The 15,677-nt window shown below is 39.6% G+C and overlaps 1 protein-coding gene across 3 annotated transcripts in view; it reads left to right on the forward strand.

Moving 5' to 3' along the window:
* rgs19 (regulator of G protein signaling 19) overlaps window positions 1-15,677 on the forward strand; it is a 57,716-nt gene that overhangs the window by 11,739 nt on the left and 30,300 nt on the right. For 2 of the 3 annotated variants that reach the window (XM_066672429.1, XM_066672427.1), the window contains exon 2: window positions 4,141-4,251. The exons of the other annotated variant lie outside the window; for it this stretch is intronic. In XM_066672429.1, the coding sequence (XP_066528526.1) occupies window positions 4,237-4,251 (15 nt within the window). In that variant the 5' untranslated portion in view covers window positions 4,141-4,236. The remainder of the gene's footprint in view (window positions 1-4,140; window positions 4,252-15,677) is intronic. 3 annotated transcript variants of the gene reach the window in all.

Genomic DNA, 15,677 nt, shown 5'->3' on the forward strand with positions numbered 1-15,677 from the left:
AAAGGAGAAGTAGGAGATCTTGGCCATGCCAGAACCAGTCAAGCCTTTAGACACTAATCTGATCAGTGAATACACTATCCAGCTTGTAGAGTTTTGCAGTATAGCAGCATTTCCACTTAGACTTGGGACAATGTAAGTAACTTGCTGTATAATTGAAGCCTATTATTTTATGTATTGTGCTTTCTTGGCTATCAGGTTTCAAATCAATGAGATTTATTTGTGTTTAAATGTTATTGGGACCATTTTAGCTGGTATTGGTTGTATTTGTGATTAGGATCAATTTTCCAAATGAATAAATGCTTTTATCCTCATTAAAATGTATTTAAATTTACTGGACAAACTGGGGCTAAAAATGAAAACTCATTGGTGTATGGCTTAATACTCTTATTTCATCATTGCGGAAAATTGAAATATGAAGTTTCTCTGCAGCTTCATATATACCCGAGACCTAAACACCAATTCCTCTAGCGCTCCTAAAGCACATTTAAACAGAGAGCATTTATTGGTCCACTTTTTTTAATCAACATGGATAACTAGCAAAGGAGTTTATTGACCACCAAAACAGTGTAAACGTGTCTCACCACTTGTAAATGATCGGACAAATTTCATGTAGACATGACTTGAGTGTAGATTGTAAGTTACCCGTTTGTACAAGGTTGCGTAGTTGGTGGCTACATTCAATAACCGCTTAATGTCCTTTGTTGCATATTCCTGTATTCATATGAAAAAAAATCTTTTTGACATACATTGTATAAAGGTCACATTAGTGACAGGAAAAATAAGCTAAAATTAAATTAAAAACCAAAACTTAAATCAAAAATCAAAACTTAAATCAACAGCTCAATACATCTACACTACACCTCTTAAATAAACAGCACATTTTTGGCAGTTACAAAGTGGAGAATAAATTAGAATACAAAAACAATCACATATACATTATTGCGATTTTATGAAGTGTGTGATATATGATAATATCATATGTGTTTCATTTTTCATTCATTGTTTGTATGGAGCCCTGAAGCAGCATTTGACCAATCTCTGTTGGGGATAAGCTTGTGGATATGAAACAAGAGAAGTCAAGCCTCAGTCTCATAATGAGCTGATTTTTAGGTTACATTTAAGACAGTTTTGTTTTTATTTTTTAAAAAAAGGGAAATATTGCTCTTAAATCTATGAACAGTCTGAAAACAGCGGTATGCTCACTTCCAGCTAATTGGAAACTTGAGTCAACTGTTTTCTATTCTAGTGAACAGTAAATGACTGAATTTATTACTACTGCAGTAAACTGTTCACTAAAGACAAGTTTCATAATTTGCTGGTTTTGACAAAACATGGATTTAATGGTATTTATGAATATATCAAACTGTAATCTTTGAAAAAAAGGTAGTTTGGAATCATATTATGAAGATGATTAGCTGGGTGTGTTGGCAATTTACACCTTTATTCTAGAATTTTTACTTATATAGAGGGCAGTGTGTGACTTGTTTGTTCACTTGTTAGCTGTTTAGATAATTCTAATACCTTTAGCATGTTTGCTAGTAAATGTTGTTAGCGTATATTCATTTTCTAAAAAAAAATAAAGCTTTGCTTGATTCTACACATGAAATAAGACATTTATAAGAATCTATTTCTGAAGTGTTTCTAAAGTATATCCAATATTAACTGCTAAATATACATAACTAGAAAGAAGGCTAGTTAATCTGCCACTTTGGCCACCTTATGTTATGCTATGTTCATGCGGCCATACTTGCCAGCTTGGAGACATGCCGGAGTGCCTCTAAATTGCAGCTATTTGTACTCCCAGCCTTGGATAGCTGATTTACAGGCCACCAACTCTCATAGGAAATCGCCTATTGATTTGTCACATGATAATGCGAATGTAGGGTTAGGCATGTACTTTAATAGTTGCCAAAAGTAACAATAAAGGACAAATTATTAATCCCTATTATTCTTATGACAATTTATTGTCAGCTAAAATTTCTTATTGGCAAGCAAAGGTCAGCGCGGTCAGTGAACCTGGAAAATCCGTTTTTTTAGTTTCTAAAGCAGGACGTGCAACACTAGTGGTTACTTCCTGTGTGCTCTGTGTGGTAACAGAACATGTGGCAGGCAGAGTGTCTATCACCAGAGTCAGCGTACCAACAAGAGTTCTTTCACAGTTGTTAATTAAAATCAGAATATGACAGTTCAGTTGTAAGGAAAATGTATATTTGTTTGATTGATACATAGTGAAAGAGCTGAGTAAGCGAATGTTTTCCACAGTGGCTGAATCATTGTGCAGGCAAGTTTTTGCATGTGCATTCTCGTTGCATACGCTGTGGTCAAATATCTGTTGATGATTGTTAAAGGAGTATTTCTTCTGAAATTGTTCTAATACCTTTTTCCAGTCCCCCTTTATCTTCTACTCTTCTGGGAAGTTGGAACTGTATGTTCACTATATGTTGGAACATTTCTTGTGACACTGACTAGGTCAGGTGCTGATTTTGAGTGGGTATTCCGGATCATGTCACTCAAATTTAATGCCAGCATTTTTTTTTATCTCCATCGATCCAAAAGTCTGCTTCTTCACAGCCCAATGAGGGGTGATTTATATCCTTAGCCAAAGCTTGGCTTTGGGCATGGTGACCTTAGACCAATGCAGTGACCTCAGTGCTCCATTATCTTGGCGACCGCTTTTCTATGTAGATTGTAATACATTTTAGGCCCACAGTTGCACGGCTCTGTTAGAAATGGATACATTTGTATTAGCTAAATTGATTATTAAGAGTGTCCACAATTTTTAGACCTATAACCTGGTGTTTCTGCACCACACTGGTTTCTTTAAATGGATGTTTATCACCAGATCACTAAAATATCTTTCCTAAAGCTAATTTGGGGGATAGAAAAAGGCTGCCCAAATGGCATGTGGGTGTTATAATGCACTGATAGTCTGGCTATTTGTCTCTTTTATTTTGGTAGCATTTTGACAAATGGCACAAGAGACCATGCGTGGGCAGCACTTTCAAAAAAGCTGCTTTGGAAGCAATATGCTACAAATGTTGGTCAGCAGCTACTCTTTAACTGATTGAAATCTATTTTTGGACACAAATGCTGTTTTAGCATCAGAATCCCTCCCTTTACATTTTTATGGAATGAAAAGTGTGCATACAAAGGTAACACAGGTCTGGTATGGTATTCTTAGTATCTTGAATATAGCTGTTGCTTCCACTCCTCGTTTATTGAAATAAACACTCATTAAATACAAGGTATTCATTTTAAAGTGGCATATTTATAAAGCAGTTTGCAAAGGAGCCTCAACAACTAAATATAATATAGTTTTTCAACATTATATGTTCACCCTTTGCCTTTGGAGTCTAAGTCGACTGCATTTTTTTTGCTTTGCAGTTTGTACTTCCACCAGCATCCTGCTTGATTTTCAGCTTTTTTAACTATTTATTTCTCTCTTTTTACTTGCAAAGTTGCACAGGAAAGGGATTTCCCCATCTTTTAATCTAATTTTCACCTAATGTAATTTGTCTTTCTCTTTCATGTGAGATATTCTTGTATAAAATGTGAAATCTTATGAAAAAATGATTATATTAATGGCTGTTTTGACAGGAAATGAGCAAAAACTATATGTGTGGCCTCTGACTTTTGCACAATATCTGATGTGGATATTAGGGCTGTCAAAATTACCCAATTTGGCAGTTTGCATGCAAATGTACATGTATATTTTCTCCCGTATTGTTCTCTCTTCCAGAAAGGATCAAAGCCTGGTGGCACATTTATATCCATATTACCACAAATACATCTGCTTTCAGTGTTGTTTTCTGAGTTTTTTTTTCCTTCTTTTTTTCTTAGTCTCCAATAGAGTTATTTAATCTCCTATAAAAACTTAATTTTGCCTCCATTATTTATTTGTATTTGTGTTTGTTAAATTACTGATATAACTGATAACAATTTACAGAAATGCCAATTTAATTCTTACAAGATAAAATGCACTGAAAATACTGAATGAAACATTAATAACTAATGTGAAGTACTGGCCTTTCTTTCTCTTTTTCTTCCTCTGTGTTTGTTTGTCTGTCTGTGTGTTTGTGTGTGTTCTTGCACACTCCTGCTCTTCCCGGTGTGTGTCTGTGTGCGTGCGTGTTTGTGAAGGAGAGGTCCGCGGCCTGCGGGGGGATGACATGCATGTGTCCAGGCTTTTAACATCGTTGAGGATTATAAGACTAGTTGGCTGCCCTCCGCCGAGCCATGATGGACATTCTGGTAACTTGCCACTCTCTCTCTCTCTCTGTTGGTTCTGGAGCTTATGTATGTGGTGTTTCTGTAGTGTTTGGGTTGGGTATGAAGTGTTTGTGCTGTGTATTTGGTGTGGGTTGTGTTTTATATGTTGGTATGATTGTTGTGTGTGTACTGTGTGTGTGGTGTATGGGACGTTTTTGTGGTGTGTTTTTACCATATGGGCTATATCTAGACTGTGTTGGGGCTGTGATTATTTTTTGGTTTTTTTTTTTTCTGTATGTGTGTGGTGTTAGGGCTGTGATTGTTGTGGCTGGACTGTGTTTGGTCTGTGATTGTGGTATATGGACTCTATCTGAACAGTTTGGCTGTTTTTTTGGTGTTAGGGGTGTGTTCCTGGTGCATGGGCTGTATCTGTATGGTGTTTGGGCTGTGTTTGTGGTGTTTGGGCTGGTGTATGGGATATATCTGGACTGCCTGGACAGTGGTTGGGTTTTGTTTCTGTTATATGGTGGTGTCTGTGGTGGTTAACAGTGTCGTTATGTGACTGTGGTTTTGGAATGTCAGCTGGTCATGAATGGTATACTTCATGCTGATGTCACATGACACACACACACACACACACACACACATTTTGGTGGGTATGGACGTTCTGTACCATGTGTAGAGATGGAAGGAACATATAGCCTAATGTTTCTGTATGCACAGGATTATATATCCAAGTTCAAATACATGCTCATCCAGCTTCTACTTAAATCAAGGATGCAATATCCCTGTGTAAACATGTAGTTAAAGCATCTAATCTTTTATAAAGTCTTTACACTAGGATTTGGGCTGTTGTTCTGAGGATTTGATGGCATTCAGCTTCAAGGATTTTAATATTGTTGGGTGATGTGTTCTGGAGAAAAACTGGACCCAAACATACCAAATGGAGCTCCATCGCTTCACGAAAACCCTGTACCCATGTTCCACAGTCCAAGAGCTTCATACACTCTTAGCTCAAGCTTGGCATTGGGCATGGTGATGTTAGGCTCATTTGTGACTGCTTTCTCTTCCATTATGTAGGTTGGGAGTATGTTAGAGTAGCTCAGTGTTTCTCAAATTTTTCTGTCATTCCCTACCTAAGATGAAGGGGAATTCCTGTGCCCCACCTGTACCATACCGCCCCCAAAAAATGGTAATAAAATACACATACAATTTTCTAATTTATTTAAGTAACATCAACTTCTAATCTATTCTGTAAATCAGTAGCTTAACATTACACCACCAGACACAACATCAACATCAATGTTCAAAAATGCAAAACATACAGAATATTGGCCTACTAATTAAATTGTGCTTCAGTTTCTCACTTTTTAAATTGTGCAAAAATGAGCAAAGGCAGTTGCAAGGGCGTAGGAGTGAGTTTGATATTGGTGAGGGACATGCTGAGTCAAAGCCCACCCCATACTCAAAATATTAGGTATGCATAAGCTGATTCCTATGTAGATAAGGCAGTAAAATAATGCAGTTATAATGACGAGGAACAGCATTTGATTAACATTAGCGATAGAGAGTGAGACTGTGTCCCATACAACACACTATGGAACTTTAAATACTACACTACAGAAAGCAATTCTAAGGGTGGTATATATATTTTTACAAACTATTCAGAGCAGCAGTGTGCTGTCTTGGACACAGTCAGAGACTAATGTTAACTTGCTGCATGTTTAGAGTGCTTTGTCACAACCTGAACACAGCTCATATTAACGTTAACTCTCAGATCCTCCTGTGTTTCCCTAACATTTCTATACAAGCTGCTTTCATAACTGTAATTATCTGTTGTGCTCTCGTTACTGACCTCAAGCCCAGAGCTGGTAAAAACTGACTTTATAAACCAGACTCTGACGATGAATCGGAGGCCAGTGAAGCTGATGATTGGAGCTAAAAGAAGACCCGCCTTGTGTGACACGTTGAACACGTTAATCTCAGTGGCATATTTTCAAAATAAAAGTTTGGGGGGAAAAAGCATATTTAAGAAACTTTAAGAAACGCTGGAGTAGCTGAATGATGGAGTGTCAAAACTCAACAAATGCTCTGTGGTGGTCCAGTGGGGGTCCTGACCATTGTAAAAAAAAACATGAATTAAATGGACTACAGTTTGTAATTGTAGAACTACAAAGTACTTCTCCTGTATGGTCAGTGGAGCTGAGAGAAGTGCGAGAATTTATTCATAACATGTTAACAGAGTATTACTTTCACACGGCTCCAGGGTCCTGGGGTTGTAGGTTCAGTCGCTGCCTTCGGTCACTGGTTGTGAAGAGTTTGATGTGTTCTCCCTGTGTCTATGTGGGTTTTCTCAAGGTGCACTACTTTCCTCCCACAATCCAGAACCATGTGTTAGTAGGTGCACTGGATATTCAGTAAACGTCCATAGGTGTGAGTGTGTGAGTGAATGTGTGAGGGTGTGGTGTTCGGTGATGGACCGGCTCCCCGTCCAGTGTGTGTTTCTGCCTTGTTCCTAGTGATTCTGTGTAGGCTCCGGACCCACCACGACCCTGAACTGAACTGAAGAACATTAATCACTCAGCTCTACAATAAACAGTTGCGCTATGCAAATCATTTGGAGGTTTTTTATGTCTTGAGAGAGGGTGTATGTGCCCTTTCCTCAATACATTTACAATCAAATGTTGTTCTCAGCTGCAGTGAAGGCATTTGCACAGCTGATACTCAAGTCTTCAAAACAACTACAGAGAGAGGGAGAGAGAGAGAGAGAGAGAGGAGGGAGTAGTGTAGTGTAGGAAGGGAGGATTGTGGTGTAAGACTTTGCATTAGTCACATGATTCATGTCCAGCCAAGCATGGCATCTGGATAAAGTTAGAGAAAAGCGAGATTTAGATCTAAAAACAGACAAGCAGGCAGTCATTCATTGTGTGTGTGAAGCTGTCCCTCTTGCAGTCTGCACAGTTTGCATATTTTACTGAAGAATCATCCCAGCTCTATAGGTTAAGTCACTTACATTAATACATTTTATATATAAACCTTGGTAGAGTGATCTCTCTCTCTTTCTCTCTCTCTCTCTCTCTCTCTCTCTCTCTCTCTCTCTCTCTCTATCTCTCTCTCTTGATCTCTCTCTCGCTTTTATCTGTCTGCCATGACTAATTCCAGGTTAAAAATATCAGGTTTATGGTAATTATATTTCACCATTGATATCAGTTTTGACTGCTCTTTTCTCTTAAAGGATTTTTTTAACTCAAATGATCTATTTGATTTACATTACTGTTCAAAGCTCCACACTTCACTGAATAAATTTACAGTAAACCAATCTAGTACGTGGATTTTACAAATTTTCCAGTTTCAGTAAAACCAGAGCAAAGAGAAATCAGGCAAGCCTAGTTTAGCCGGACTGCCATTAGCCATATAGCCTTTGCCACAGAGGTATTTTTGGCATTTCAAAAACAAAATAACATTTTAACATTTACGTTTTTGACCATTTCTAAAAACCAAGACCCTTAACATTTTATCAACCAAGTAATCTATACTTGATAAAGGAACAGGGCATCGCTAGATATTTATTACTGACAGATAAAATGCTGTAACTAATTCACAGACTCGTTTATTTTGAGTAACACCTCACTCTGGTGATCAGACTTTAATAATCTGGAGATTTTGCCTGTTTTCGTCTAAAGTTAAACAAAAGCTGTGCAGATGTATTTTACTCGTCAGAAAGTCAGTTACAGTGAGATGTTTCTATGTATTTGTGTCGTTATAGGGACAGACAAGATGACTTTCTGTTTGTTAAATATATCGTAGAAAACTAAGAGGTGTGTCACATAAACATTCTCCAAACATAAAGAAGAGACTATGATAAATATTACCTCAACAATGTTCAACGTTTCTGTTCGAGGCTCCAGTAAAACACTGAGCAGCACCGCGGTGGATGGTGGACCTACAGCGCTGTAGCAGCACATGTGTCCCAGTTCAGCTCTCAACTCTCTGACCCCTTTCAACAACGTCATCAAAGAGAACACTTCAGTGAAGGATTTAGGGCTTATGGCAAGAAATGGGATGGGGGAAAGCCTACAGACAACATTTTTTTAGGTCCTAAAAAGAGGACTTGTCTAGTTCACAAACTGGAATGTGAAATATGGCTGAACAACAAGATGGTGTAGTAGCACCATGTTACGTTCTTTCTGTGAAATATTGCTGAACTAACAGTTCCTACTCACGCATGCACATCTCAGCATTAAGTGTCAGTCGGTAAGCGAAAACATGTTGGTAGGTGGATTTTCGACTCAAAAGTGTCCATAACAGTGAGTGTGTTCAGGCCTGCGAAGGATACGCTAACGCTAACATTTTCAGAAGAATGATACACTTTTTCCATTCAGTAAGTGTGCTTCAATTATGAAGTCTGAGGGCCAACTTGAGGTCAAAGTGGTATTTTGAGATCAGAGTCATAATGTTTCGAGATTAAAGTCTGACTTTTTCAAGAAGGAAACAAACAATAATTTCAAGGTGAAGTTATAACAAGGTGAAGAATAACAAAAACAAACATGACTGATCAAAGGAAAGTGTTATTAAAGTTATGATGAGAAGAAAAGCCAATATTAAAGAACTGCACAGTTTTCCTTTAAGTGTTTATTGAAATCAAAATATTACCAAAAACCCCACTGCAGCTCTAAAGAAGGTTTTCTGAATTTGGAGTCTTAAATTATTACTAATGGCGCTTAAAATATTACTAATTTATTCTCAAAATATTATGGCTTTGATCTTTAAATAATGATGGGTTTGATCTCTAAAGATTACTTTAGTTTAAGTTTAGTCTAAAAATAATGACTTTAAAGGTGCCCTAGTAAAAAGTTGTGCTTTTTTTATAGAAATGTGTTGCATATAACATTTATGCTACAAACGGTTGGCATATTTTTATCAGCTGATTGTCAGGGCTGAACAAACACAGAAAACTGCCGAGGTTGTGTTAAGACGTGCTGTTGTAACAGTGCTCGGCCTATTATAGGATGTGGTTAAGGTGAACACTGGAGGAGTTCCTGCTGTGTTGTTCTAGCTTTCATTTTCCTGCTTACGAGAAGAACAGGAAATGACTGGGTGTCCTCAGGGTGGGGCAGAGCAGCATCAAAAACCTGAGGCTTTGTCTTGACATCTGGCATTTCCAAATGTAGTGCTTCATCTTTGAACGTGTGAACAGTGTTGCATCATTTGATTACCCTTGCTCTCTCAGTTTCACACACTCAGAAATTCCAGATTGCTTCAGCTTAAAATTTTCTTTGCCTTTTTTGGCTTAAATATCAGGAAGATAAAAATGTGTAGCTGCTGATTGTTAGTGGGTGAGATAGCTAAGATGTAGCAGTGTTTTGACAGTGCCTTCGCTTCAAGAGATACTGTTTGCTGATAAAAACTCCAGATGTGATTTGGAGCCTAGCTTCAGTTCCTAGTGGACTGTTCCTCTGCTTGGGATTTTTGCCACTGACTACAATCTGTCTTCTTTCTTCTTTCCATCTATAGGAGGCTATATAGAAGAACAGACTTTGGCTCCATAAAGAGCCTTGTAATGGTTTTTGTAAATGAAATGTGCAAGTGTAAATAATATTTTAAAAAATACTTTAACAGTGGATAAATAAAGCAATATATCAAATTAAGGCTTTAATTAAAAAATGGCCAAAAATTGATGGACATCTACTCTTCCAAGATTTCTTCTAATGGCAGTTTCTACTGTTTTGGGAAAGCTTTACACGACCTGTAGCAGTGTGACTATGAGCATTTGATTGCATTCATATGTTCCACAAGTTCCAGAATAATGCTAGATGATGATTTCTGGATCTCAAATGTCATTCGACTCATCCAAAAAGTATTGGTTGGTGAGACATTATCCCAGAAAGAGCACAATTTGCAGCTCAGGACTTTGAGTGGGAAGTTGTTTCCATCTAGCCTATGCTTGGCATTGAGCATTGACCTTAAGCTCATCTACTGTTTGTATGAGTGTCCCCATTTCATTTTATGTTTTCTTTGTGGAATATATGAGCTGAACGATTGTGTTCATCATGAGTTTACCATTTTAAGGGGTTTCTAAAAACATTTGTAAATATGGTAAATACTGGTGACTGCTTCCCTCCTGTAGTGTTTCCCCTGCGGTCTCTGGACTATTTTGGCTCTCTTCTCTTTTCATTTGTTCCGTTTCTGAGCTCTGATCTCCAGTCTCATTCATGAAAATGATAGAAAAGTGCTTTAGCCTGGAGCTAAATGTGAACTTGCCAACATCTGTTCAAGGTGTTTGAATATATAGTTACACTGTGTGGGTTAGCACGAGGCAGACTCGCTTTACTGCTACTCAGAAGTGTTCCCACAGATGTCTTTTTTAACAAGATGATTTGTGCTTTGATTTACCTGTTTTATATAGTGCTATACAAATGGCAGACATCACACTTCCTTTGTCAAAACATTGCTTAACTGCATGTTATTATATTTTCAGCAACGTTTTACACGTTTGACATAAACGGATAACAAACTCTTCACTTTGCTTTTTACAGCTTGTGTGTTGTTTGGAGATTTACACCCTACGTCTCCAAAGTTCAATCTTAGAACTCATTACACATTCGCTGAGGTTGAGGTATGGGCTCCTGGTCAGATCTTTCATTGTTCTGACAACACCAGCTTCTTTCTGACTTGCAAATTCCGTAGGGCAGGATAATATTCAATATCAATAAATATCGCAATATAGAATGTTTCCGTAACAGTTAAATGATGTTTAAACAGATTTTCAATATTTCAGTATACATAATTTACAGCATCTGTCACTCACTGAAGGGCGGCACGGTGGTGCAGCAGGTAGTGTCGCAGTCACACAGCTCCAGGGACCTGGAGGTTGTGGGTTCGATTCCCACTCTGGGTGACTGTCTATGAGGAGTTGGTGTGTTCTCCCCGTGTCCGCGTGGGTTTCCTCCGGGTGCTCCGGTTTCCTCCCACAGTCCAAAAACACACGTTGCAGGTGGATTGGCGACTCAAAAGTGTCCGTATGTGTGTGTGTGTGTGTCTGTGTTGCCCTGTGAAGGACTGGCGCCCCCTCCAGGGTATATTCCTTGCGCCCAATGATTCCAGGTAGGCTCTGGACCCACTGCGACCCTGAATTGGATAAGCAGTTACAGATAATGAATGAATGTCACTCACTGAGGGTCATAGCATTGCACTGTCATCAGTTCAGCACACTCAAATTAAAATTCAGTATAAAAATATGAATATTTTGGCGACACTGTAGCGCAGCAATCACACGGCTACAGGGACCTGGAGGTTGTGGCTTAAAGTCCCGCTCCGGGCGACTGTCCGTGAGGAGTTTGGTATGTTCTCCTCATGACCATGTTGGTTTCCTCCAGGTGCTCCCGTTTTCTCCCATGGTCCAAAAACACACGGTGGTAGGTGAATTGGCGACACAAACATAGTTGTCCATAGTTGTGAGTGAATGTGTGTCGCCCTGCGAAGGACTGGCGCTTCCTCCTGGGTGTGTTCCCACCCTGCGCCCAGTGGCTTTGAACCCACTGCAACCCTGAACTGGACAAGTGATTACAGACAATGAATGAATGAATTTGAAACCTGCCAGAGCCTTTTTTACCTTCTGAAAATTGTCCGACGAATGGGCACTTGAAATGGTCCAAAACTCTTTGGACGGTAATCTTGTTGCATTAACCCCCATTTGAAGGACTGCTTTACCTTCTAAGGACTGCTAAGAAATACAAGGTATTGTCTTGAAAGACATGAAAAAGTGTAGCATTTTACAGCATTGTTTTTCAGCCTGTGGGAAGCCTGAAATCTTATGAACTCATAAGTGCACAACTTGAACTTGGACAGACAAGTCGTATTTTGATATCACACTCACACACCTTGCCCACTATATTTACAGTGCACCGCCCAGACCCAGTGAAAGAGCCTCTAATGTGTGGATTATCTGACCACCCTCTGCTCTCCATCTCAAAGTGGTCAGAGAGCCCACTGTCTTTAAACAGCTTAACACTAGCTTCACTTGCTACATTAAATTTGAACCCATTTCACATGGTGATTCTATATATAGCCCCTGTCCACTTTTCTCTATGGTTGTTTGTGACTCCTTCTCTTCCTTTTCCTCTTTTCCTAACCCCTTTTCCTCATTTCCTTAACTGTCTTAACTTTCTCTCACTTTCTTCCTCTCCGCAATCTTTTCCACCGCCCCAGCCTTCTCTGTGTTAGTGACAGTGTAGTCCTGGTGGTCAGTGTGGAGACTGTCCTCTTCTGTACAGATGATAATCCTGTATTGTAAGTGGAGCTAGTCAGTGTTGGCATGGAATAAGGAGGCACCTGTGGGGGCAGTTCCTGCTTTTTGAGAGCTGTGCTGTCTGTAAGAAACCAATGTAAGAGACCCTACAGCCCAAGGGGAAAAGAAGGAGGGCCAATAAAGATCCAGGCTAATGATAGCTAGAATAACATTCAAGATAACTGTGGGACGCCATGGGAAGGGGTCATGTTCATTTTCAGAGGGCTAGGAAAGGTATGAGATGCACAGATTTTGGGGCACACACTCACTGGCCTGCACTTATCATGTTTACACACACACACACACACACACACACAAACAGCATCCAGAAAATGCCCCGTCATGTGTTAGCCTTTGACCACACAGATATAGACTGAGAAAGTTACAGAGGGAATCTATCCTCACTATCTAAAACAACCTCATATATCTCCATTTCATTATTTTCCAATTTTTATGTTCCTACATCATTGGAACCCAGGGACTGTTCTTCACACTGTGTGTAAATTTTGTTATGAACCAAACAGCAGAAATGCTCCAGAATGCCTTAGAAATCAATACAGTGACTTGCATTAAAAATGAAGAGGGGGGCTTATTTGTGGGTGGCACGGTGGCGCAGCAGGTAGTGTCACAGTCACACACCTCCAGGTTATGGGTTTGATTCCTGCTCCGGGTGGCTGTCTATGAGGAGTTTGTTGTGTTCTCCCTGTGTCCGCGTGGGTTTCCTCCAGGTGCTCCGGGTTCCTCCCACACTCCAAAAACACACGTTGGTAGGTGGATTGGCGATTCAAAAAGTGTCCATAGGTGTGTGTGTGTGTGTGTGAGTGAATGCGTGAGTGTGTGTTGCCCTGTGAAGGACTGGCGCCCCCTCCAGGGTGTATTCCTGCCTTGCGCCCAATGATTCCAGGTAGGCTCTAGACCCACTGTGACCCTGAACTGGATAAGCGGTTACAGATAATGGATGGATGATTGGGGCTTATTTGTCAGTGAAGTGGGTTTGGTATCGGAAAGTTAGTGGTGGGGGTATTAAAGGAACAATGCTTTCTCCTCCCCCAACGTCCATATGGCTAATGTGGTGTTTACCAAAGCCTCTAACACCCAACTTCTCCAGAGGAACTAAGATGGCTGTCTGCCACTCTGCTTGTGAGTGTGTGTTCTCACTGGGTCTACACAGTGTTTGTGTGTGTGTTAACCACCACTGATGCATTCAATAAAAAGGCACAATTTGTTGCATGCCTTAAAATGACAAAAAGTAAAGCACCTTACCATTACTTGGACTGTTTTTTTGTGTTTTGGAGTTATTGTTTGTTTGGGGTTTTTTTGAGTAAATGTCCAAAAAGAGGAAAACAGTAAAAAATAAAAAAAGGCTAGAGGAGTACAACAAGTGTAATAATGAACTGCACTGAAACTAGTAACTTGTTTAACCTGTTGTTTTACGGTATACTGATGTATATTTGCTAAAAATCCACTGACATTTACTCTGTCCTGTTGCTAAAGGGCTTGCCTGGGAAAGATCTCCAAAGTCAGTCAGTGAGAAACTCACATGGAGCAAATTCAATAATACTACATTACTGTATTTGTTTACCCTGCAAGCGCCCTCAACCAAATAAGGGGAAGAGTGACCGTATTCCCAAAAAATGCAAACTTACAGCCTTTGCTTGGATCTCAAAATTGCTTTTTTGATTCTACATGACTTATGAACCCTGTAACCCCTCCTATAGCCTTCACCCATGGACACTGACCCTGGTTATAAGAAAAAGGACTTTAGGGTTGGGTAAGAGAGGAAGCTGGCACATCACGTTGGCATGACGCACTCAGGGCCTGGGCATGTGGTCACACTTCCCCTTTTAGGCACAGCTCAGGAATCCACTTGTTGATTTACAAACCCCATTTTCAGAAAATTTGGGACATATTTAAAAACATTTAAAATTAATTTAAAAATTCAATAAAAACTTGAACCTCAATGACAAATGTAATTATATTTGTTAAATATTAAAAACTGTAGTAATTCATTCAAAAATTGTTCAGATATCAATTGACTGGTAGGTCAGTTTCTTACTAAAGATGCTAGATATTTGAATTTTTACAGACTTTAACAAAAATCTTTAGCCCACAGAATCTGTGTTCCTCATCCTCTAGACCTATTGGACATGAGCTACCCTTGCGTTTCAGTCACGTGATTATTTGCCATTGTTGTCAGTTTGAGGATAAGGTGTCTAGCTTCTTACCGCAGCGTTATTGTGAACAGATGTGAAAGATGTATTTATCTCATACACAGCTCCTCTCCCTGCACAGGAGAGTGGCTTACAGTCATTTAAAGTCACACTGCTCTCTGCCTCTTCGCATCAAGTAGTAAAGAAATCCTGCTGTGTTTCATAATGAGGGGGAAAAAGCCTGTTATCCCACTTGCCCTGTTAGCATTTTCATCATAGGATCTAATGGAAAAATCTTTGCACATTAATCTCCAATGCATTTCTCTGTTCATGTGACCAAATATTTGAGAGTTATTCATAGACAGACTGTATACAAGCTTCAGTATTTCACTCGTGGGCCAAATGTCTTGAACTCTACTTTATTTAGCTTAGGTTAGGTTAACTACTACTTTTTTTTTTTTTTTTTATTATTATTATTATTATTATTATTATTATTATTATTATTATCTCTGGGCGGCACAGTGGCGCAGCAGGTAGTGTCGCAAGTCACACAGCTCCAGGGGCCTGGAGGTTGTGGGTTTGATTCCCGCTCCGGGTGACTGTCTGTGAGGAGTGTGGTGTGTTCTCCCCGTGTCCGCGTGGGTTTCCTCCGGGTGCTCCGGACTCCTCCAACAGTCCAAAAACACACCTTGGTAGGTTGATTGGTGACTCAAAAAATTGTCCGTAGGTGTGAGTGTGTGAGTGAATGTGTGTGTGTGTGTCTGTGTTGCCCTGTGAAGGACAGGCGTCCCCTCCAGGGTGTATTTCCGCCTTGCGCCCGATGATTCCAGGTAGGCTCTGGACCCACCGCGACCCTGAACTGGGTAAGCGGTTACAGACAATGAATGAATGAATGATAGATTATCCCTGAAGGGCAATTTCTTGCACAGCCAGCAGCAAAACAATTACAAGTATACATTAGCACACCCCAGTCCTCCCACACCACACTCACACACATTAAAATAATAATAATACACAAATAAATGAATGAA

The sequence above is a fragment of the Hoplias malabaricus genome, chromosome 5 (genome assembly GCF_029633855.1).
Source record: "Hoplias malabaricus isolate fHopMal1 chromosome 5, fHopMal1.hap1, whole genome shotgun sequence".
NCBI classification, from domain to species: domain Eukaryota; kingdom Metazoa; phylum Chordata; class Actinopteri; order Characiformes; family Erythrinidae; genus Hoplias; species Hoplias malabaricus.